General features: G+C 40.1%; 1 protein-coding gene across 6 annotated transcripts in view; it reads right to left on the bottom strand.

Annotated features, from left to right (window-relative positions):
• Positions 1–26,148, bottom strand: part of ttc13 (tetratricopeptide repeat domain 13) — a 63,837-nt gene that overhangs the window by 33,172 nt on the left and 4,517 nt on the right. For 2 of the 6 annotated variants that reach the window (XM_078557408.1, XM_078557409.1), the window contains exons 2-14: positions 24,718–24,774; positions 23,266–23,360; positions 20,884–20,959; positions 19,456–19,526; positions 18,955–19,020; positions 17,796–17,888; positions 17,549–17,665; positions 16,310–16,420; positions 15,096–15,178; positions 11,285–11,426; positions 6,962–7,136; positions 3,847–4,003; positions 2,996–3,126 (exon numbers count right to left, since the gene is read on the bottom strand). In XM_078557408.1, coding sequence (XP_078413534.1) covers positions 2,996–3,126; positions 3,847–4,003; positions 6,962–7,136; positions 11,285–11,426; positions 15,096–15,178; positions 16,310–16,420; positions 17,549–17,665; positions 17,796–17,888; positions 18,955–19,020; positions 19,456–19,526; positions 20,884–20,959; positions 23,266–23,360; positions 24,718–24,774 — 1,374 coding nt within the window. The remainder of the gene's footprint in view (positions 1–2,995; positions 3,127–3,846; positions 4,004–6,961; positions 7,137–11,284; positions 11,427–15,095; positions 15,179–16,309; positions 16,421–17,548; positions 17,666–17,795; positions 17,889–18,954; positions 19,021–19,455; positions 19,527–20,883; positions 20,960–23,265; positions 23,361–24,717; positions 24,775–26,148) is intronic. The other 4 variants (XM_078557410.1, XM_078557411.1, XM_078557412.1 and 1 more) reach the window with 3 other exon arrangements.

Here is a 26,148-nt window from a genome sequence, read left to right as displayed (position 1 = left end):
GCATGCCAGGAGCAGCGCCAGCTGCTAGACTGGGTCTGTGGCAGCTGGTGAGGAAACCAACAAGAGTGAAAAACATACCTGACCTTATCCTCACCAACCTGCATGCTGCAGATGCATCTGTCCATGACAGTATCGGTAGGAGTGACTACCGCACAGTCGTTGTGGAGACAAAGTCCCGTCTTCACATTGAGGATACCCTCCACCATGTTGTGTGGCACTACCACAATGCTAAATGGGATAGATCCAGCACTCAAGACTGGGCTTCCATGAGGCACTGTGGGCCATCAGCAACAGCAGAATTGTACTTGAACACAATCTGTAACCTCATGGCCCGGCATATCCCCCACTCTACCATTACCATCATGCTAGGGGACCAACCCTGGTTTGAAGAGTGCAGGAGGGCATGCCTAAAAATGAGGTGTCACCTTGGTGAAGCTACAACATAGTACTACTCATCTACCAAACAGCTTAAGCAGCAAATGATAGACAGAGCTAAGTGATCCCACAACCAATGGATCAGATCAAAGTTCTGCAGTGGTAGAATTGTCTACCACTATTCAGTCATGAATGGTGGTAGACAATTAAACAACTCACTAGAGGAGGAGATTCCACAAATATCCCCATCCTCAAAGTTGGAGAGCCCAGCACATCAGTGCAAATGATAAGGCTGAAGCATTTGCTACAATCTTCATCCAGAAGTGCAAAGTGGATGATCCATCTTGGCCTCCTCCGGAGGTCCCCAGCATCACAAATGCCAGTCTTCAGCCAATTCACTCCACGTGATATCAAGGAACAGCTGAAGACACAGGATAGTGCAAAGGTTATCGGCCCTGACAATATTCAAGCAATTGTACTGAAGACTTGTGCTCCAGCACTTACCGTGCCCCTAGCCAAGCTGTTCCAGTACAGCTACAGCACTGGCTTCTATCTGGCTATGTGGAAAATTGCCCAGCTATGTCCTGTACACAAAAAGCAGGACAAATCCAACCGGACCAATTACCAGTCTACTCAATTATCAGTCCACTCAATTATCAGTCTAATCTCAATCTTCAATAAAGTAATGGAAGGGGTCATCAGCAGTGCTATCAAGCAGCACTTGCTTAGCAATAACCTGTTCACTGACCCACAGTTGGGGTTTCGCCAGGGCCACTCAGCTCCTGACCTCATTACAGCTTTGGTTCAAACATGGACAAAAGAGCTGAACTCCCGAGGTGAGAGTGATTACCCTTGACATCAAGGCTGCACTTGACAGAGTGTGGCTTCAAGGAGCCCTAGCAACCTGGAGTCAGTGGGAATCTGGGGGGAAACTCTCCACTGGTTGGAGTCATACCTAGCACAAAGGAAGATGGTTGTGGTTGTTGCAGGTCAGTCGTCTCAGCTCCAGGACATCACTGCAGGAGTTCCTCAGGGTAATGTCCTGGGCCCAACCATCTTCAGCTGCTTCATCAATGACCTTCCTTTCATCATAAGGTCAGGAGTGAGATTGATCACAGAGGATTGCACCATCCGTGACTCCTCAGATACTGAAGTAGTCCATGTCCAAATGCAGCAAGACCTGGACAATATCCAGGCTTGGGCTGGCAAGTAACATTCACGCCCCACACGTGCCAGGCAATGATCATTTCCAACAAGAGAATCTAACGATCGCCCCATGACATTCAATAGCATTACCATCGCTGAATCCCCCACTATCAACATCCTGGGGGGTTACAATTGACCAGAAACTGAACTGGACTAGCCATATAAATACTGTGGCTACAAGAGCAGGTCAGAGGTTAGGAATCCTGCAGTGAGTAACTCACCTCCTGACTCCCCAAAGCCTGTCCACCATCTACAAGGCACAAGTCAGGAGTGTGATGGAATCTCTCCACTTACCGGGATGAATGCAGCTCCAACAACAACTCTCAAGAAGCTTGACAACATCCAGGACAAAACAGCCCATTTGATTGGCACCCCATCCACAAACATTCACTCCTTCCATCACCGACGCACAGTAGCAGCAGCGTGTACCATCTACAAGATGCACCAGAGGAACTCACCAAGCCTCCCTTGAGAGCAGTTTCCAAACCCACAACCGCTAACATCTGGAAGGACAAGGGTAGCACGCACATGGGAGCACTACAACCTGGAAGTTCCCCTCCAAGCCACTGACCATCCTGACCGTCCAAATGTCATTCCTTCACGGTCACTGGGTCAAAATCCTGGAACTCCCTCCCTAACAGCACTGTAGATGTACCTACACCATATGGACTGCAGCGGTTCAAAGGATGCATGTCCATCCTACCCAGATAGACGGAGACATTTCTATTGAATAAACGAATTTAGCAGTCACTATTACATGCAGCTGTTTACTCCAGTTGGATGGTGGTAGATGTCCATAAACATATATACAACATACACAGATCACTGCTCATCAACCTGACTGCCAGCAAGAGCATTCCACTGATAGAAAAAATATGAGATGGTGAGTCATTCCTATCATTAAAACTCAATGATGGTATATTGCCCAATTCCACCCACAGAGTTTAAAAACTACAGTTCATGCTGCAGCGAACTCACAGTAATAGGGGTGCAGAGTTGTGCATCTTGGGTTTATGCAGTTTACTACAGCAACAAAGACCGAGGTGAGAAGAAATTCCTTTACCGAGTTGTGAATCTTGGAATTCTTTACTCCAGGTAGCTGTTGATGCTCAGTTGCTGAATTACATTCAAGACAAGAGACTGATAAGATTTTTGGGTATGAAGGAAATTAAGGGATATGGGAATAATGCGAAAAGGTGGAATGAGGTAAATTATCAGCTATGATCTTGTTGAATAGTGCAGGAGGCTCAAAAGGCCCAATGGCCTACTGCAGCTTCGACTGCTTTTGTTATTAAAAGGGGTGCGAAATGTTACGAAGGCAGGAGCAGATTCAAGTTTAGTCACTACATGGCTCAAAAAGCACATCAGAATATTCCGAAACACACTTCCTCAGCTTGAGCACCTTGCAGCTTACCTCTATGTATTCTTTTGTTTGGAAGAAAGCCAGGTGTGTCATACTGCATAAGGGAACCCAAGCGATCTGCAGTGCAAATTAGCTCTTGGACCTCTACACCATAGCTTTCAAAGTTCTGAGGTAAAACATCCCTGTGATTAGAAAAACAAAAGTTTTCAATCAAGCTTAGTATACACAGGGAGTACATAAGTACAATAATATTCAAAATAGACAAATTTTTGAGAACCACAAGCTAATGTGATCTGGAAAGCCATCTTTTCTTTCTTTTCTCGTGATCAAATGGCTCCCCTCCAATCACCTCATGAAGACATTGACAGCTTTCTGAAGTTTCAGCATCAGGAACAGAAATTGTTCTCAATTTTTCCTTTCATAAGTCAGGAATGCCAACACCATTTGTGTATTTACTTAGCACAGTTGGAAGCTGGGATCTGCGGGTTGGCAAAACTTCACTCTGCACTAGCTAACTTCATGGAGCAATCATGAGAAGTCCAAAAAATCCTATTCTAAATAAGCTGCGTTCAATCCTATCAGTCTATATTCATCTTCCTTCAAGTTGCATGCTCTCAATCCTCACAGCCTCCAATTCAGCCTCCCACTATCAAATATGGAAGCACAGCACCTTGATTTCCTTAATATCTTTTGATGGTGCACTGAAAATCTCTTCAATTCTTCGAAGACACAGTGTATTCATTTCTTTCAGCCCCTTGCAATAGTTACCCATACTCACCCCTAATAGCTCCACCCTTAAACATCATACACACCCAACAAAAGGTCTGACAGAGGAAGCAGAAGACAATCAATAGCTTGACAATATTACGCTGTAGTAGTTTTTTTTTAAGAATCAAACTCACTTTATGTGAGGCTGTAATCCTGGTTGTTCTTCATAGTCTTCTATAAGGAAGGGAAGGTTTTTGGCCCAATGATCCTTGAAATTACCAGGAAGGTCAAGGTCTATATTGTACTCTGTCACCGGCAGATCGAGGTGTGCATGTAAGTAACGTGAATATTCTACAAAGGGTTAAGCAACAATATGCAAAGTGCTTAGAAAAGCATCCATGCTAATTCAAGACTTGTTCAGATTTCCCACAAAATTCAAGCCCGTATAATGCATTAATTGGTGCATTACTAACTATTAAAGTCTCTAAAATGTTGTGACAGGCTTTGCTGAAATTTTTGAGCTAATGTCTTCGAAAGCAGTTTCACCAAAATGAAGAGTGCCGGTGGGGTGGTGACCTTGACAGCACATGTTAGAATTCCAACAAACTATGACATGCACAGAAATGAGGGGTAAACAGCCACCTTCTATGCTGTGCTATTCCATGATTCTATGAATGAGTAGGTTTGTGCACAGGGCAAGTTTAATTTCAGCTGCATTTTCCTGTGCAGAAATATCAAGCAAGTTAGGTACCCATCATAAGGATGGAGTGCAAAAATCAGATAATCACTGCTATGCACTCTTGCCTATCTCATGGAATTAGCAGAGGCTTACCAGCCCTCTTCCCATCTCTGGGATCATGTGAGGCACAAAAAGGACAAAGTAGGAGAAACAACAGCAGCTATTTTGTTGTAAGTAGTAACAAAAGGTCACTGCCCTGATAGTGAACGAGCTGCACAGATCAGGAATGTCCCAGGTTCGAGCGAGGTTTGCAAAGGCAACATTATAATTAGCCTCAGTACTCTAGGCTAAAAAGAAAAATCCACCAATGTTCCTATTTACAACGATTATCAAGCAATCCTTGCTGGAACTACATGTGCCAACAATCGCACAAATGATGGCCACTAGGGTGAATGACAGGAGGGTAACCTACAGCTATGAAATTACTTTCAGGAGAAGGGAGCAGAGAAAAGCTGGCATAAACAATTGAGAGGAAATAAGGAATGAGAATTGAAAAGAAAAGTAGGGAGGGAGGCAGTCTAAACTAGCATAAGTAGCTCATCTAAATGAAACTATATGCTAATCTCTTAAATTCAATGGTCAGTCAGTCTACAGCTGACAATGTTCAATCTACACTGTAAAGTGATGGAGGAGATCATTTGAAAATGAAGCTAAAGACAATAGCCCTTCTGTGCATGATCAGTAGCTACATAGAAAAACATAGAATGGTTACAGCTGACTCTCTGAAAGAGCAACTCGCTTAGTCCCAGTTCCCAGAGTCCTGCAAAATTTCTCTCTTCAGCTGCTTAACCAATTCTCTTTTATAAGCCAGGGCTGAATCTGCCTCCAGATAGTGTATTCCAGATCCTAACCACTGGCTGCATAAAAAAACGTTTCCTTCATGTGGTTGGTTCTTTTGCGACTCACCTTAAATTGGTGTCGTCTGGTACTCAAACCTTCACGGTAATGTTTCTCTTTCTACTTTATCTAGACATCTCATGATTTTCACTACTTCTACCAAACTGCCTCTCAACCTTCTCAAAGCAGAACAGCCCCAGCTTCTCTAGTCTATCTGCCTAACAGAAGTACCTCATCCCTGGAACCATTCCCATGAATATTTTCTGCACCCTCTAAAGCCTTCACACCCTTCCTAAAGCATGGCGCCAAAAATTGGATACAAAACCCCAGTTGAGGCTGAACCAGTGTTTTATCATCATGACTTCCCTACTTTTGTACTCTATGCCTCTACATATAAAGTCCAGGATCCCATATGTCTTTTTAAACCACTTTCTTAACTTGCCCTGCCCTTTTCAACTTCATATCCATGCTGCAACTTTCCCTTCTATTCCATGGGCTTTAGCTTTCTAGCAAGACTACTACTTTATCAAATATCTTTTGAACGTTCATATACACCACATCAATCACATTACCCTCATTAATCCCCTCTAGTACCTCATCAAAATACTCAATCAAGTTAGTTAAACACGATCTGCCCTCAACAAATCAGTGTTGGTTTTCCTTAATTAATCTACACTTGTCCAAATGATTGTTAATTTTGTCTCAGATTATTGGTTTTAAAAGCTTTCCCATCACCGACGTTAAACTGACTGGCCTGCAGTTGCTTGGTTTATCCTACCACCATTTTATTAACAAGGATGTAAAACATTTGCCATTCTCCAGTCCTCTGGTTCCATCACCGTCTCTAAGGAGGATCAGAAAATTATGGCCAGTACCTCCTCAATTTCCACCCTCATTTCTCTCTATGTCCTCAGATGTATCTGATCAAGGCTTGGTGACTTATCAACTTAATGTACAGCTAGTCTTTCTATGTAATACCCCCTTTTTACCAATTTTTAGCTCATCCAACTACCTCCTCCTCCACTGTGACTTTGGTACCATCTCCAGCCTTGGTAAAGACAAATACAAAATACTCATCATGCCCTCTGCCTCCATGTGTAGATCCACTTTTTGGTCTATAATTAGCCCCACCCCTCCTCTTACTAACTTTTGCTATATATATGCCTATTGAAGACTTTTGGGTTCCCTTTTATATTAGCTGCCAGTTCCTGCTCATATTTTCCTGTTGCCTCACTTATTTGATTTTTTAATTTCCTCTCGTAACTTTCTATATTCAGCCCAATCCTCACTTTCATTATCAACCAGTCATCTGTCATTTGCTCTTTTTCTGCTTTGTTTTGCCCCCAATTTTTTTCATCAATCAAGGAGCTTTCATGCAGATAAGATAGGACTGAGAAGGTTTTTAAAATTTAACAGTTATTTAAGGATTGAAGTACTGCTAGTTAAGTATAAATAGCTCCAGTGTTTTGCATTGCAATAGATTTCATAAGAACAATGAAATAAGCAAATTTTACAATACTGACTTTTCATAACAAACCCCAATACAATGGACTAAGCTGTGCAACAATTTGCTTAAATTAATACAGTAAGGTCACAGAACACAATATCTATTCAGTATTCCCAATATGCTGGGAGTAATACCTTGAAAATATCCGCAATGGTGTTTGTTTTTTAAAGTATATCTGGCTTAGCGTCAGAAGATTAGACTTAAAGCATAACAGAGGGCAACTCACCTCTGAGGTATTTCACTTTGAGATACTCCGAACTTGCCTTCTGACCTGGAAGTGGGTCATTTAACATCACTTTAGTCTGAGCTTTGATTCCCTCATAAAACTGGCCCATAGCAACGTGGCCCAGGCCTCTCATGTACTGGCAAACCTCATTGTACGGTTCCAACTGCAGGCATCCCTATATTAATTTTTTAAAAAGGGAACCAAGCATATTTGCTGAGTTAATTTCTTAGGCTTCATAAATTCTGTGGCAGTATTTGTAGAAATAGATACTTAAACAATATTAAACAGGTCTCTAGTTCCTTCACTGTACTTGCACAAAGGAATTGGCAGTAACAGTTTTGAGAAAATTGAAGAGTTGGGAAAGCATGCAGGGATGATGTTCAAACCAAAGAAAGTTTGTTACTAAGAACGAAGGTTGTAAAACATGCCAAGTTCAAGGTGTGAGAAGACAATAACCCCCACAATGTAGTGTTTCAGTTAACTTAATATGGCTTCTGGAAGACTACTACAGGGTAAGATAGTGCTGCAAATGGTTTAAGGTGATGGGCAGGCATCTAAACATACTTCATTCATGTATTATATGGGGTTGATAGAGTTGCAGTATGCATTAGTGAAGAAATTTAAGTGTTGAGAAGGTCACCCGATGCAGAAAGTGGAACGGTACGGAAGAGAGAATTAGCCACTTAAGAATACAAAATTCTTAGAACCAACTAAAGCAGTTGACAGACGGATGGCTATTTATAGACTGACAATACGCTGTTTTAAGCAGAAGACAAGATGTAGACATGAATTGGTAACAGTGAACTAAGAACCGATGAAGATAGTATAAATTGATAAAATATCTGAAAATAGACAAAATAGGTTAGTAACAGTAGAATCAAAAAACTGCATGGATGAAGTGGCATAGTCTGGAGAAGTGAATGGGATAAGTGTGGAGAAATATATCAAGGAGCCAGCTTTGGCCAATGGATCAAGTTTATGTTCCTGTTTTGGTTGCAGGGCAGGAAAGAAAAGCAGGGGCAGAGGGAATTGACAGTGGAGGAGGGGAGGGCATGCTATCAACTGGAGCAACATGGCATTATGGATCTATATATAGGCAGGGTGTGGCCACTTTGGAGCACAACCTGTTGTTACAATAATTATGTGTTGGAGGTGGAATGCAATAGAAAAAGTGAAGATAAAAATGTTAATCAATAATGAGCAGTGACTGAGATTGTGAAGGAGGAGAAGCAGATTAGAAATGCTTGGAAGAACAAAAGATAGATCTTATGTTCTTCTATTCTTATCTTCATAAAACATTAGAAATTCACAGCAGTTCTCGGGAGAGCAGACACTTCTCCTGCGTTTCAATTTCAACTCAGATATGTTGCTGTGGTCAGAGTGGATAAACAGCATGCACACGGTGGAGCTAATGGTTTTTGTTAGATACACGGATCAAGAGGTGTAAAGAAAGCTGAAACATGCAGAGCAGGCAGCTAAGAACAGAAATAGAGTAGACATATGAGATGTCAGTGGAAATGAGATGTTCCGGGTTTGCAGAAGCATGGATATGGAGATTCTAAATGAGACTGGAATTGAGAAACAAAGGCTGATACAATGATTAAGAGAGTTGAGAGTGCAGCAAAGAAAGCATAAGGGTGCACTGCTAAGCATCACACTTACTATTGAGGGGTCAAACTACTGTGCAGTGGTTTGTAAGGGGTTATACACTGACAATTTCGTCAGCGGGACTATTGTGGGGGCTAAAACCACATTGATACTTATCAACACATTGACATTTGAATGGGGGAGGAAGTGACCATTTTCCCTGTTGGTGAGATGCATCTAGGTTTTGTGTTTAACACCAGGCTTTAAATGCATTATCAATTGTAATTTAAGACAAATGACACGATTTCTTTAAACCTCCAAATTGGAATGCGGATTTTCATTTTCCAACATATAGATAACACATGGAGATTTAAGTACCTTTGATATTTACCAAAGAATCTCAACTCAAGTGAGGTATCATACATTATGCCTTATTAATAGCCTGGTGCCAGATATGAGATCACATTTTTCATGTCAATGTCATCCATAAAAAGCATTTGGTCAAATGGCCACAGCAGTCCTCAAAAGTATGCTTCTTCTTATCGTGTCCACGGACAGTATATACATGGCCTAGCAAGAACTGGACACATTTTTGCGCCTTGTTGTTGAATTCGGCAAGATCTGCAACAGTGCAGGGTTCCTCTAGCGATAGGCATTGCGGAAGATGTTGCATAGTCTGTGGCTCAGTTCCACATTCACAAGTTGTCGGGCTGGTTGTATGTCCCCATTTGCTTAGTGACACCTTTGAATGACCTACACCAGTCCTAAGTCTGTTAAGGCACTTCCAGGTTGCCCAGTTGCAATTAGCTCCTGGGGGAAGGCTTTCATCCGGTAGAATTTCCATCGCTGGGGGTTGTTCGAGACTGGCGAGCCGGTCTTTCCACAAGGCGATGCGGGCTTCAGATGGGGTTGATTGTAATGGAACAACACTGTTCATGAAGCTCTTCCTTGACTTTAGGCGGCTGGGTGTAGGTGTATGACCATGTAGAGGGTGCCTCTCATCTGATGTTTGACGGAGTTGCTCTTTCTTGCTGGCTACCGTTCTTCTTATATCAGGGGGAGCGATACCCGCCAGGATATATAGGCTGTTGGTGTTTGTTGGTTTTAAACAACCTGTGATAAGTCAACAGCTTGCATTCAGAACGGCATCCATCTTCTTAGCATGAGTAGATCTTTCCCATTCAGGGCAGGTGTATTCAGCAGTGGAATAGCAAAGAGCAAGTGCACTGGCTCGCAATGTTTCCGAGCTTGCTCCCCATTTTGTGTTAGTGAGCTTATTCAGGATGTTGTTTCATGCGCTCACTTTTGCCTTTGTCTTTTCGATGTGGTTCTTGAAGGTGAGGCATCTGCCAAGGGTGACTCCGAAGAAGATAGGGTGCTCGCAATGCGTCAGTGTTGCTCCACACCAGGTTACTTTAAGCTGGCCCACCAAACACATCTTCCCTTCACCCCCCTGGCGGCATTCCGCAGGGATCGTTCCCTCCGGGACACCCTGGTCCACTCCTCCATCACCCCCTACACCTCAACCCCCTCCCACGGCACCTTCCCATGCAACCGCAGAAGATGCAACACCTGCCCTTTTATTCCCCCTCTCCTCACCGTCCAAGGGCCCAAACATTCCTTTCAAGTGAAGCAACATTTCACTTGCAGTTCCCTCAACTTAGTCCACTGCATTCGTTGCTCCCAATGCGGTTTCCTCTACATTGGAGAGACCAAACGCAGACTAGGTGACTGCTTTGTAGAACACCTTCGGCCTGTCCGCAAGCATTACCCAGACCTCCCTGTCGCTTGCCATTTCAACACTCCACCCTGCTTTCATGCCCACATGTCCGTCCTTGGCTTGCTGCATTGTTCCAGTGAAGCTCAACGCAAACTGGAGGAACAGCACCTCATCTTCCGACTAGGCACTTTACAGCCTTCCGGACTGAATATTGAGTTCAACAATTTTAGATCATGAACTCTCTCCTCCATCCCCACCCCCTTTTCGATTTTCCCCCTCCTTTTTGTTTTTTCCAATAATTTATATAGATTTTTCTTTTCCCACCTACTTCCATTATTTTTAAGTGTATTTCCATCCATTGTTTTATCTCTACCTTTTAGCCAGACCTGCTGAGTTTTTCCAGGTATTTTTGTTTTTGTTTTCGATTTCCAGCATCTGCAGTTTTTTTGCTTTTATTTTACTTTAAGCTGGTGTTTGGCTTCACAGTTTCTGAGATGGAATGCACAAACTTGTGTCTTTGATGGGTTTACGCGAAGGTGGTTTTTTTCATAGTAGGATGTTAGTCCCTCCAAGGCCTCAGAAAGCGTTTTCTCCACGGTGTTAAAATCAGTGACACATAAGTCATCAGCATATATAAAATGGCGTGTGACACCGTCTATAGGTTGGTATGCTGAAATGTGTTTACGTTTTTATTCATAAAGACATTTTGTCAAAGCTTTTCGTCTTGCACGCATCAGGACAAATCACAAGAATAGCAATGTCAGGGGAAGCAACAACATTATACTGTATGAGAAGAGTGTGCTGATTGGTTAGCAATTGGACTCTGATTGGTAGAGGCATTGGCAGAGGTCAGGGAAAAAGCCAGATACCTTCAGATTCCCTCGGCCCAGAGTACTCCATGCCAGGATAGTGGGGTGCAGAGGTTGGGGGAAAACAGAGTTGGAGGAGGAGAAATGAATCTAAAACACTTTATACATCATTTGAAAAACATTCAAATATCTTCAAAGATCCTATACCTTAAAGTCCTTCAAGGCCTCCTGGAGACTACCATGGTGATAAAGCATCATTCCTCTCAACTGAAGGGACTGAATGTGGTTCTGATTCAATATCAGTGCCTTTTGGAAACTTTCCATAGCTGCTTCAAAGTCACCCAGTTCTCTACAGAAAAATGCAACATCGCAAAAGAATGCATCAGCCTTTCACGCCAGCTTTTCCAATAAATATATCTGTTACCCATAAACTTGAAAAAGTTGCCACTATCATGAGTAGCTTATGGCAAATAAGGCGGCAGTCCACTTATAATAAACACCATTTGTTAGTACAAAATAGTTCTGACATTGGAGGACAAACCGGAAGGTTAAATCAGGTACAAAGTTGTCTGAATAACACTTAGACAGGATGTGCTTCACCTTCATGCTGGCTACAATTTAATTCCAACTGGCGCAAAGCAAAGTCTAGAATGATCCCTTTTAAAAGTTCACTTTGAAGCTTTTCAATGTTAGTAGTGAGTCAGCAACTGGATACATCCACACGGTCTTGGCTAGAGAACAACGAGGAGCCAGTAACATAACACTTAATTTATTGTGCCTGTACCGCTCAAAGTATTGCACACAAACCAAAGCATGACATCCTATAATTCTTTATAGTTCAACCTTCTTATATTTTTCTCTGCCAATCTGATTTTAAACACATTGGCTGAAATAGAGACCCCCACTCATATCAGGATTGGAAAATTTTTCAAGCTTGTTAGCATGTTCAGTATCAGTAGATATATAATCCCTTCCTGTCCTCCTTCAGTTTTAACTTTGTAAACTAATTCAACATTCTGAGCTCTCTCAAAGGCTTTGGGATGGATTTTCCTGCCCAATTCACTTGGAGAACACTCAGGGAATATAGCTGGGCTAAGAAAGCAGCTGTATGCTCCTGAACTGAGGTCTGAGCTTGCAACTAAGCAATCTGTGAAAGTGACAGATGCAGTAGTTTACATCTCTTGTGCACCTGTTACGAAGGGAGCATAAAATGAAGCAAGCAGTGCACTAGAGAGTTACAAATTTTACTAAGTACCATCTAATTCAACTTTTAATGAATGTCACTGTTCTTTTATGCATAACTTGAACAGAAAAATATTACAATACCACAACCTAGGCCAGACATGTTAAAAAGAAAAAAATTCTAAAATTATAGGCATGATACTGATAACTGTACAGGTGCAAATTATTTTATGACAAATGAAACCTAAATGCTCAAAATGTGAACAGAAATTTAGCACTGAAAATAAAATATTGATTTATATTGATTTAAATATTAAATATTGATTTATTATCTGTACTTCAGACAGACCAGCGTTTCTCAATTTCCTTCTTTCTACCCCCCTGTTTAACATCTAATTGGTTCATTAAACTTATGTGCAAAAAAATAGTTTACAGAACTAATATCAATGCTGTCAACATTTTTCAAATATTGAGAAACCTAGAGGAAGGGCTAAAACCCATCACAGAGGACAAGCCTATGGCTGAAAAAAGTTAAAAGAGATGTGGTATTTCACGAAGTAGCGATTAGACAAGGTCGAACTTGTGATTTTTAATCTTGGGAGATTGAAAGACGACAGGGTGAGGGAAAGTAAAAAAAAAATTCAGTTCTGAGATTCTAGAAAAGAACAAGCTAGAGTAGCAGACTGAATTTTGATTTTAACATAGGGAGGATTCTTGGTGGAGGGTGAACACTGTGAAGATGGATGTTATTATGTTATTATTTCAATATTTTGGGAAATATGGTGGTATTCTGTAAAGAAGGCTGTGTGTGTGTGTGTGTGTGTGTGCGCATGCGCGCATGGTTAATTAAACTAGGGGAAGGTTAGTAAAGACAGCTTGCCTATGGGAGCTGAGAGATGAAAGGTAAAGATGTTAGATGCATGCATTTGTAATGAGAGACTATGATGATGTTGAAATTACAAGTAAATAAGAAATTTGCATTAGGTGATAGGTAAGGGCTTGACTTTTCAGCTGCTCAATTTTAAAGGGATTTTAAGGGGCTTTTACAATTTACAAAGGTTTCATAAGTAAACAAGGGAAGGTTATTAAATTTTATTTGATGTGAAATTGGAGGCAATAGGAAGATAGATTTTTATATTTTGGAAAAATTGAGTTCAAAGAGGTGCTTAGGACAATTGAGTCTAGGTTGAAAGGGAAAAGAAGATATTTAAAGAAAGATGTTTATATGAGTTGAGGTGGCTGTGTGGGGGAGATGTCCTGAGACCAGCTTCGTGCTAAGAAAAGTTGTGAATGTGAAGCAGCAATCCAGTTTCAAGCCAGAAAAGTCTTTGTTTTCAGAAAGCAGTCTGTTTCTGAGCTTCATTTGGATTTCCACAGCAGAGTGGAAGAGGGTAAGAAGTCATGTGGTCTACTTTATTAAACTAGCAGCAGTTTTTGTCTTGGGTAATATTACTGGATTTTTATAGCTAAAAATCTATAAGGGATCCAAGTAGTTTACTTGTGTGTTCTTACCAAGTGGGTATTTTTTGGGGGAATTTTTTGTGAGGCTGTTTCAACTGTGTAGTTTTAGTCTTGTATGTTTAAATAAGCTTCTTTATCTTCTTGTTAATAAATCTTTTAATTTTAAAATCCTAGAAGTGTTACTGGGATTCTATGCTTCTGGGATCAGTAGTTTCCCCTTGTTTTCAAAATACAAAAAAGTTATGATTAGTAAGACAAATTTGGTCATAACAATGCATAAGATGCCATATTTAGAGCTTAGAATTTACTTCAATTAGAATATCTGCTTAGAATAGTTGCTTTCATGGGTATCATTCCCACCGAACTGGTTATTCGTAATCATTTGAGGGCTGCATTTGTTCAGTTTGGTAAGGAAACTGCAGCTACAGTTGGCCATGTACCCTCAAGTAGTGAGCTAGAGGGTCTGAATCCACAAGACATGATAAAAGTGGTTATGTTGTGAGAGTAGTAATTCAGAGAGTTGGACTTTTGATCCTGTGACATGAGTTCAAACCTCAGTGGACAACTGGGGAACTTAAATTCAGTTGATCAAAAAAATCTGGAATATAAAAGGTGACCATGTAACTATCAGATTGTCGTAAAGTCCAACTGGTTTACTAATGTCCTTTCTGGAGAGAAATCTGCTGCCCTTACCTGATCTGGTCCATGTGACTTCAGACCCATAGCAATGTGGTTGACTCTTAACCGCCCTCTGAAGCAGACTAGCAAGCCACTCAACTGTCAAGGCGGACTCACCACCACCTTCTTGGGACAAAGAGGGTGGAGCAATAAATGCAGACTTTGCCACTGATACCCACATCCCATGAGCACAAAAACAAATACTCTAAATTTGACAGAGGCAGTCAATAAAATGAACAGGTTAACAGGATGGATGATTGAAGTAGACTCATTAAAAAAGAACTGTTATAATGGGAAGATATTAGATTTAGCATTCTGGAAAATTAGCTCAAAGGAGCTGAAGGGAATGTGGAGTTGCGGTTACAAGCAGATTAGCCACGATCTTATTGGATGGCGGAGCAGGCTCGAGCGGCTGAGTTGCCTACTCCTGCTCCTAATTCGTATGCTCTTATCTATGTCCAGCCAAAGCTGATGTTCTCTAAAGGGTACAAAAATATAACTCTTGATTTTGTTTAAACAGGATCATTAAAAAAAAAAGTTACCATGGAGGAGCAACTGGAGAGTAAAACAATCTGTGGATCAAACCACAGTAATATTCAGATGCTGGTTTGGTGCCTTCATATTTGTTCTAATTTATTACCAAAAAGAATCAACTACAAATTACTGCGCCCCTTTCCAAAATTAAAACCAAACCAACCTGTAGGCTTGCCCTAGACTTCTATAAGCATCTGTAAAATCCGTTTTGAGTTTAACGGCATCTTTGAAAGCATCAATTGCTTCCTACAAGATAAAAGAACAAAAAGACTCTTCAGTTTACCATGTAGTCACAAGGAACAAATACAAATCTGCCAATTTTTATCTTTGAGCAGAACTCTTCTCTAATTCATTATTTACATCTATCAAGCAGATTATCGCACAAACCGCAAGTAATTTACACTATTCACTAAGAGAAGAGGATAGATTTTAAAATACCTAAGGCAACATTGTGGCCCAAATTACTGAGTCTCAATACACTGTAGCAAATATTAGTAAGATGTCAGTTTGAGCTGTGATCCTAAATGTGAACTCCCTGTCTCAATCATAGGGATTGCACGGAGCTGAAGGAGGGTGTTGGAGAAATGCTCTAAGAATTGCCTTAAATGAGTCCTCCAGATGCAGTCGGTAGTCTGAATGAATTCTAGGAAAGAAAAGAGCTAATGCTAATTAAACCAGGAAGGGTCAATAAAACAAAACATGCTGTACCAGGCACTGAGGCTCTGCCTTAAGTACACCTATGTGCAATCTCTTTCTTAGCAAAGACTTTTGAAGCTATAGAGTAAACAAGGAACTTTGCACGTCAAGGTGCTAGTGCTTCATTGCTCAGGGATTATTTAGTTAAAATTCTTTTAGTAGTTTTTGTAGTAGTCTTTGTAGAAGCTGCGGGAGTACTATGTCAAATATGTGTAAAATGGCATAGCTGCAAAATCCTAAGTACATATATGACAGAGACAACAATTCCAGAAGTTAAAATCATATAGCTATAGCTCCCAGATATGAGCATATTATTTAGAGGTACAAGTTCTTTCAAGATCAAGGGAGAGGAGATTAAAGCCAGCATGGACGGTGAATTGACCCAGGAACTGAAATTCAAGAAGAACAGGTAACACCTCTACGGATGAATGTTCATCACTGTTGCATTTTTAAAGGCCAACTCCATTCTCCCAGAGGAAAGTGAGGCAACTAGCTCATGATGTGGTCATATAAATTGTGGAAACATTGCTACCTAAAAACATATAGATTTTAATTTGTCAGCCATTTAAAGCATCTAATCCAAAATTGACCCTTCAACGATATCTGTAATTCTGGATTTAAACAGACATCTAAAGCAGACAGACCTGGTTTAAATTCCTTATTCTTGCATAATACACTCACCTTCAGCATACCTCTGTGATAGAAGGTTAGACCTTTGTACAACATCGCAATTGGCTGATATTTTTTCATTTCTAAGGACAGTTGGAAGTCATCATGTGCTGCTGCATAATCCTGGATGATACAATCATACAAAAGTTAAAAACCTACTGAAAGCTTGATAATAAAACTGATAGAATTTTTTTAAAAAAAATTGGTAGCAGAAATAACTATTTTCCCAATTCTAATATGTGAATGCATATCTTCCTTACAATGGAGTTCAGCATGATTGAGCGCCATTGTGCTTTGTCACACATCGAGAGATCCTAATCAGTCATGCCTTCATGCCAAAGGGCACAGTTGCCCATGGTGGAAGAGGGAAATGAAAAATATCCTGAAGTCCATTGTCAATAAAACTTCAATTCTTCCAATATATTATTTGCAATAAGTGTACTTACTCACACACCAGCCCCCTCTCTTCTCCCTTTCCTGGTTACAGTTCCACACTTTCTGGTTGCCCTTTAGTATTTCTTCATGCATCAACCTAGTGTGTGCCTGTAGGGTGTTTCTTCAGAGAGAGCCTAATCCTCATGCAACATATATATCCATGCACTTATAGTCAAAATTGATGGATAGCGATCAGGGTGTCATCTCTGACCAATTTTCCATTCACCAACTGCACTGTACCAAACTGTAACATCCCTGACATCATTCCAGGTGACAGCAGTTAATTTAGTATAGACCTGTAATCAGATATGAGGGCATCCATGCTGTGTCTGGCTAACCTACCCAAATGGGGAAATTAAAAAGTGTATGTATTTGTGAAGATACGCTGAAAAAAAAACACATTTCTTTAACCAGCTGATCCATCAAATGTGCTCGTCTTCAGATATGTTAATGTTTGAGCAAATATGGCAAGTGTATAAAAATTCATCTGCCTCAAAAATTCGGCTTTAATGTGAGTCTTGCGAACTGTCATTTATGGTCATAAGGTTCTTTGCAGACTCTGAAATTGTAATCTGGTTTTACCTTTTCTATATTTTTCAACATCTTATATATTTGGATGAGCTCCTCCTCTGCTAGACTGCAGGGTTTAGATCTCAGTTATATTTCTATAACTGTGGCTGAAATTTTGTTATGTATCAAACAATATTTATAACATTTACTAAAGTTAGTTTTTATGGCTGGGTTATTAGCTTGTTACTGCAGCATAATAGAAAAATTATTGATAACTACAAGAAGCATAATCACCTACGTACATACCTCCGATATAAAGTAAAGGGTGCCTCTATGTCTGTACAAACGTGCTGATGGTCGCAACTGAATGGCCCTGCTGAGATCATTTAATGCCTCACTAATTCGACCCAGTGGGGACAAAATCTGCAGAGTCAAAAAACAGAGCCACCATCCAATATCATGATATGCATGTAAACCTTCCTAAATGCTATTCATAACAACATTCATGTCATCAGAAATAAACAAGGAGTCATTGAACAAACACAAATCTTACCTCTGCTCTCTGCTCAAATACCTCGGGTGCATTCGGTTCCAAAGTTATAACTCTGTTCAACTCAAAGAGGGCAAGCTCAGCATTTTTGATATCCTGAAACACAAAAGTCACTTCAAATACCGGCACTCTCCAGTAAGTTCAACACGGATAAATGTGAGGTAGCGCATTTTGGTAGGAAGAACAGGTAGGTCACTTATTGCTTGACAGATGCAAGTCTTGATGGGGTAGAGGCACAAAGGAATCCAAATACAAATACACCAATCACAAAGTTGTGCCACAAGTTAGCAAGGCCATAAAAAATGCAGACCAAATTTGACGTTTTATTTCTAGGGAGATAGAATTGAAAAGTAGAGAAGTTATGTTAAACCTGTATCGAACCTTGGTCAGACCACACTTGAGTAGTGTGGGCAGTTTTGCTTGCCTCTGGAGAGGTTACAGAGAAGATTTACAAGGATGATAGTGGAAATGCATGCGTATACATATCAGGAAAATGACTGGCTGGCTCTCTTTTCTCTTGGAAAAAGTCTGAGGGGTGCCTTAGAGAGCATTAAAATTCTGAAATGTTTTGATAGAGTGAATACGTACAGAATGTTTCCTCTTGTGCGGCAGAGCATAACTAGAGGCCATCAATGAGATAGTCACCTAGAAATCCAAGAAAATCGAGAAGAAAGTTCCTTCCCCAAAGAGTGGTGAAAATGCAGAACTTGCTACCACAGGGAATGGTTGAAGTGAATAGTATAGGTGCATTTAACGGGAAGCATAAGAGGGAGATGGTTACGATAATAGATTTAGATGAGGAAAAGATGGGAGGAAGCTTGAGTAGAGCATTAACACAGCGTGGCCAGGTTGGGCTGAATGGCCTGTTTCTGTGCCATATATCCCATGTGCGGGTCATTTCCCTTTGGTCCCCCTCCCTTATGCTTATATGAGCATTTCTGAGTCTATCGTGGTAGATGGTGGTCAATCATTAAGAAACAACGATTGGCATAAATAGATTTGTTTATACCTACCTTTACCACATAGATTAACTTATTGGGCTTGCATAAAAATCATTCAGAACTTGTAAGCAAAAATCAAAGCTCACGACAAATTCATAGAAATACCACAAGCTTTCCTAGATCACATCTCAGGCTTTAATTCAAACAGGAGAAATACTGACCTGTAAACCCTTCTTTCCATACGCTATTCCCCTTCCGTAGATGGCACCCACAAGTTCCGGGTTTCCCTACTCTCAGACATAATAATAAAGGAAAGGCAAGAAGCAGAAATGTAGCTGTTTCAGACAAATTTGCATTGTAAACAGTTGCTACACCTTCTGTGTCATTATGACTGACACCAATTGTAGTTTACCACCTAATTATTATATATTCAAATTGAATGTATCCCATCAGAGGTATTTATTCAATGCCTATGCCCCAATTTTTCCAGCTAATCTATCAGGTCTGAAGAAAATACAGAATATGTATGACATGCATATCACATTCAATATTGGCTCAGCGATAAATATTCAACTACTCAGTCTTCCCATGTTAAAAATTTGCTTCTCAGATGACAGGGCACTCATCTATTGGATACAGAAAACATGATGCAAACGCACGATAAGTGTGTAAGGTTCAAGCTGTGTCACAGTTTTGTTGTAATTTTGATAAAATGTACATACCTGTAGCAGTGCTGAAAAGTGTTTTATTGCTTCATCATACAAGCTGTTTCCAATCAAGGCATAGCCAAATGCTGGGAAGAAACAAATATGGATTAGCACAGATTTTGAATTATTTTTAAAATTAAAGTGATGTTGCAATTCATTTCCAATGAATTCTGAATGCTATTTTATTTTGTTTCCTCTTTTTGTAATTTTTAAGCAATTAAGCACTGACAACATCAAACGGCCAGCTGAATGCAAGACTACGAGGGAAATGGATTTAACACATGTAAATTAAAGATCAGCACCTTGGTTAATAACTGAATGAATAATTCTTAACAGCAACAACAGTCACTAACTGAGGAAAATTCAGCAAATGGGTAATTTCAACGACTGTATTTCAGCTCTGGAATGACTGAGCTTAGCACAGGCAGTCAGTAGCCCAATAGGGTCATCAACACTCAACAATATTCAAAATCAGCAAAGACACAGCAAAACAACGTTAAATTTACTGATGGTATTTTTCTGTCAAATCTGAAGAGATATTGAAAGTGAAATTCATTAACTAAAAACTGAATGCAATATAAAACAGAAAGGTTCAAGGTTCAATCCCTATCCTACGCTGATGGCTGATCTAGAGCAACAACAACTGGCTCTGGTGCCCAAAACAAAAACAATGCTTCTTGATCACTATCTAACAACCATCTCAAAGATGTGGATGCAAGGTGTATCAGGATCATGTTTGTCCATGTTGTCCCTCGCAACCAAATACCTTGACTAGGTAGGCCTTCACCGTTGAGGTTCACACATTAACAATGGCCCTTTGGGATACATATCAAAGGGTGTAATGTATTTATGGAACTAACCTTCAGGAGGTTACAGCAAAAGAAATTGTCAGGGTGCAAAACAACGTTTTCCTTCTAATGGTGTCACGGTTGTTAAAACTTTTTCTATAACCAACGATTGTCCAAATGCATCACAGATATCAACTTCAAATACAACTACCCAACTCAGCACAGCCGACATAAAAACAGAAAATGCTGGAAAAACTCAGCAGGTCTGACTGCATCTGTGGAGAGAGAAACAGAATTAATGTTTCGAGTCTGTATGACTCTGCTTCAGAGCACAGCTGATCCCAATTGGGCCATTGCTGAAATGCTGCATCCAAGAACATCTTGCAATAATTAGATTAGATTTGTGAGATTTGCATAGCACTTCCCACAAGTGGCAGGTGCTAATGGAAGAGTGTGTCTGCTCTCGCACTTTTCCAAACAGTCAGCTCTGGAACAACATTGGTGGCTGCTTGGTAGCAGCTCCTATGACCATTACCTCAGTGGGAAATAGGACATAGCTAAAACAGTACAATATTTTTCCTGCAGAAAAAAAATGGCTTTTCCTTAATTTGACAATCCAGATTAAAAGTCACTGACAACTCAAATTAATACATACCCAATTCCTCATTTGTATTTGCATTGATAGTAGAAAAGGGGAACCTCTTTTGTTCAGCCAATACTTTAGCCTGACTCTGAAATTGAGAAACGTAATACTTTATAGGTATACTTTGCAAAGTACAAAATATGTTACTTCCATAGTTCAAGAAGTTATCTTGACACAGCATCACCATCACTAATCCTCAAAGAATGCAGCCCAGATACTTTGTGCTACTTAACCGATCTTACATTTGTTCACTACTACAAAAAATTCAATATAGTCCAATTGAGGCCATTTATGATGAAATCCTGTTGAATACTCCTTCCCCTTGTATAAATTAGCCTCTGCTCACGATATGAAAAATAATGGATCTGATTAATTTTCCATCAATTCCTGTTGACAATTACGTTTCAGGCTATTGTAATTTAAAAAAAAAATCTAATTCCTGGTGCTCCTTGCAAAAGACAATAACTTATGAATCAATGAGAGAATTAAGTGCTTTTTCCTCAGTGGTTTCCCAGTCTTCGCCAGTGGTGGAGAAAAGGCAAGAGAGTGAGCAACCTCTCTTCTGCACCTCTCAAGAGCAGCATGACAGGGCCAGAGGGAGAAACTCACCAATTTGCATCGTTAGTTGAATATTGGTGGCTAGTGGAGGGCTTCTAATTTCTGCCTTTGCAAGCCATATTAGCAAAGGGATCTTCCATAGCCACAAACAAGCTTTAGTCATTTGTTAAAACATGCTGTTTATGCTCAACCGGAGACTATTACAATTCTGGAATATTTTCTACACTGCAATATTTGGAAGTCATCACATAAACTACATTATCTTCATCCACCCTCTCTGCCATCTCATCAAAAAATTCAAGCAACTTTGTGACCTCATGGAACATGGAATAAAAGGGACAGTCACAATATGGATACAAAATTGGTTGAGTGACAAGAAACAGTAGTGATGAATTGCTGTTTTTCAGACTGGGGAAAACTTTATAGTGGAATTCACCAAGGGTTGGTGTTAGGACCCCTACTCTTGATATATGTTCATGATCTAGACTTTGGTGTACAGGGCATAATTTCAAAATTTGCAGATGACATATAACTTGGAAGTATTGCAAACTGTGAGGAGGATAGTGCAGAACTTCAAAAAGACATAGGCAAGCTGGTGGAATGGGCAGACAAGTGGTAGATGAAAACTAATGCAGAGAAGTGCGGAGTGATTCATTTTGGTAACAAGAACAGGGAAAAGCAACATAACTTAAAGGGAACAACCGAAAGGGGTGCAGGTGCAGGGTGCAGGACCTGGGGAATTGTGTGCACAAATCATTGAAGGTTGCAGGGCAGGTTGAGAGCACAGTTAAAATAGCATACAGGATCCTGGGTTTTATAACTAGGGCATAGGAAAGCAAGGAAGTTATTGTAAACTTTTTAGTTTGGCCTTAACTGGAATATTACGCCCTGTTCTGGGCATCTAAGGAAGGATGTGAACGTATTACAGAGGGCGCAGATTCTCGGGATGAGGAACTTTATTCACATGGATAGGTTGCAAAAGATAGGGATGAGAACAGGAAGTTTGAGAGGAGATTTTACAGAAGTATTCAATATCATGAGGGGTCTGGACTGAGTAGAAAGGAAGAAACTATTCCCATTGGTGGAAGGATCGAGAACCAGAAGACATCGAGTTAAATGATTGGCAACAGAACCAAAGGTAACATGAGGAAAAACTTTTTTTTAAAAAAACACAGCTTGTGGTTAGGATCTTGAATGCACTGCGTGAGAATGAGACAGATTCAGTTACTGCTTTCAAAAGAGAACTGGATAATTATTTGAAGAGGAAGAATTTGCAGGGCTATGGGGAAAAGGCAGGGAGTGGCACTAGGTAAACTGCTCTTGCAGAGTGCCAGCAGAGATACGACATGCTGAATGGCCTCCTTATGTGTTGTAACCATTCTGTGATTCTATGATATTTACTATGAACAATAGCACTCTACTTCTTTATATTATACCCCAGAAACCAAACTTAATTTAGGCCATTCCAAATTAATTATGTTTGGCGCCTGAAAAATCTAATGTCTAGGAGCAAAGACAAAATAAATCTATAAAATTTCTGAATAATGCTGGTACTTACTATACCCAATGCTACACATATCTTTAAAAAAATAAAACAAATTTAGTTATAAAATTAACAGATTTTATGACTGGAGCTGATCCAGCTGGCTTAATCCTTTTCATTTGAAATTTTTATGGCTCATTAAACTGCAATAGTAAATTGCAGGTACAAATTATTTAATCCAAGACTGAATTAATCATCTATTTCAAAACAATGAAACAAAAGCACATTCAGATTCAGACAATGGATTTACTCCACCCATGCCATTTCTTTTTAAAAGAAACAGAATAACATACCAGGATTTTCTCTGTGTCAAGGGACAGCACTGGTTCACATGGTGGAGCCCCACTAGGCATACAGTCAGTGTCTTCAGGATTCAGAAATGAAGACTCTAAAACATTAAGCAAAACAAACCTTTCACTAAGTCACTTCACACTTTAACCCCTTTTCTCTTTATTTTTACATTCAATCTCAACCTTCAGTCTGGTGAAGGGTACACAACTGAATCATAATCTGTCTTAATTTTATGAGTGCTGACTGATCTGCTGCATAATATGGACATTATTTGTTTTTATTTCAAACTTGTTTTGTAAAAACTAAATCCCACTTTATTTTAAATATTTGCTTCGTGAGTTACTTAGAAAAGCAAAGCTTCACAGGACCACTGGGAAGATAAAATAGCATTGTGGCTATATAAAACTGAAAAAAATGTTAAAGTTTTCACATACATATAACATAGAATTTACATAGAATCTGTTGAATAACAAAACCAGAGGTCAAGGGTCAGACCAGCACTGCTGTATAGTACTAACTGCTAGCTAGCTTCATTATCAGGCATTAGGCAGAGGTCTCTTTGCCCTGATTGTTCACGTGGGCATGGAGGATCCTATGGTACTAACTGAAGACTGGAGAAATCTGCCAGTACCGCAATGTTACTTATGGGGTGCTGTTGGTACATAATGGATGCCATGTTGTTCTGCATAAAACCTGGCACTGCAAAGTATTTAATTGTGTGACATAATTCATGCTGTTTTATTGCAATAAGATGGTAGTGATGTAAGGACTTTTTAAAAAAAAAGTATAGCAATGGGCTAAGTGCATACCATTATACTGCTATTTTACATATTCAAAGCAATGAACACACGCTAAACAAAAATTTCCACAGAATAGACTATAATATTTAAATATATTTGTTTCTATTTTTAAAATGTGCATTTATACATGCGTTATTACACTGTAACATCACATGCATGAAAAGACTTTGCATCAAATGAACTATCAAACTGTAATCAGTTACCTATAATCATAGAACGGTAACAGCACAGATCGTGGTCATTCAGCTTAACGTATCAATGCCAGCTTTCTGTAAGAGCTGTCCGGCCAGTCCCACACTCTGCCCATTTACCGTAGCCTTGTATAATTTCTCTCTTTAGATAATTAACTAATTCCCTTTGAAAGCCGTGATTAAATCTGCCTTCACCACACACAGGCAGTGCATTCGCGATCCTAAACACATGCGGTGTGAAAAAGTTTTTCCTCATGTCGCTTCTGGTGCTTTTGCCAATCACCTTAAATCTGTGCCCTTTGGTTCTCAACGCTTCCGATGGGAATAGTTTTCTCTCTGTTTACTTTGTCCATTCTCCTCATGATTTTGAACACCTTGATCAAATATCCTCTCAACCTTTGGTTCTCCAAGGAGAACAGCCTAGCTTTTCCAATCTATCCACGTTAACTAAAGTTTCTCATACCTGGAACCACTCTCATAAGTCTTTTCTTGCACCCTCTCCAATGTCTTCTCTTCCATCCTACAGTGTAGTGCCCAGAATTGGACACAATTCTCCATTTGAGGCTGAACCAGTGTTGTATAAAGATTCACCATAATTTCCTTGCTTTTATCTCTATTTATGAAGGATTCCATATACCTTATTAACTGCTTGAAATAGATTAGCAATTGGGATCAGTAGAACTTTTGAGTGGAGCAAGAGTGAAACTACTTTATGTACATTTCAAATGGTTAATCTACAAATAAAATTCTCTACTGAGTATTAAACTGAAGCAGGTTTAAAAGAACAAACTGTATGCTCTATTGTAAATGAAAGTGGAGAGAAAATGAAACTTTTAGTACCACCAGTTGTCCTGTGGTGCTGTGTGGGGTAAAATGCTGATCTGAGGTTGAAAAAGAGAGACTATAACAGAACTTTTAATAGCCAATTAAGCGGTTGTTGGAAATCTGAAGTAAAAAACAGAAAATGCTGGAAAACTCAGCAGGTCTGACAGCATCTGTGGAGACAGAAACAGAGTTAACGTTTCAAGTCTGTGAGACCCTTTTCAGAGCTAAAGAGAGGTAGAAATGTGATGAAATTTATACTTTTTAAAGAGGGTGGAGCAGGTGAAGCTGGAAAGAAGGTCAGCCATAGGTGGGGGCTAAGGAGACATTGACAAAAATGTCATGGACAAAAAGACAAAGGGAGTGTTAATGGTAGTGGTAAGGGCTAAAGGAGGTGCTGATAGTGGCATAAAGATAGGGAAGCAGAATGTGTTAATAGCAGAACAAGGGTAGGCACTCTATGAAAGAACATGGAACAAGTAACAGATGGCCCTTTAGGGAGTGGGTGGGGGAGAGGGCGGTGGTTGAGGAAAGATGGATAAAAGGGGACTAAAAAAGGGTATAAAACAATGAATAAATGAATAAAAATGAAAATTGATGGATAAAAAATAAAAATACATTTTAAAAAAGGGGATTAAAAAAGGGGGTGAAGATAGAGGAGAGAGTTCATGGTCTGAAGTTGTTGAACTCAATGTTGAGTGCAGAAGGCTGTAAAGTGCCTAATTGGAAGATGAGGTGCTGTTCCTCCAATTTGCGTTGGGCTTTACTGGAACATTGCGGCAGGCCAAGGACGGACATGTGGGCATGAGAGCAGGATGGTGTGTTGAAATGGCAAATGTCTGGGTCATGCTTGCGGACAGACTGAAGGTGTTTCGCAAAGCAGTCACCCAGTCTGCGTTTGGTCTCCCCAATGCAGAGGAGAACACATTGGGAGTAGTGAATGCAGTAGACAAAATTGCAGGAAGTGCAAGAGAAGCACAACTTCACCTGAAAGGAGTGGTTAGACCTTGGACGATGAGGAGGTAAAGGGGCAGGTGTTGCACCTTCTGTGATTGCATGGGAAGGTGCCGTG

The sequence above is a fragment of the Cetorhinus maximus genome, chromosome 14 (assembly GCF_964194155.1).
Source record: "Cetorhinus maximus chromosome 14, sCetMax3.hap1.1, whole genome shotgun sequence".
Taxonomy (NCBI): Eukaryota; Metazoa; Chordata; class Chondrichthyes; order Lamniformes; family Cetorhinidae; genus Cetorhinus; species Cetorhinus maximus.
Note: the sequence above shows the minus strand (reverse complement) of the source record. Positions and strands in the feature narration are given on the sequence as shown.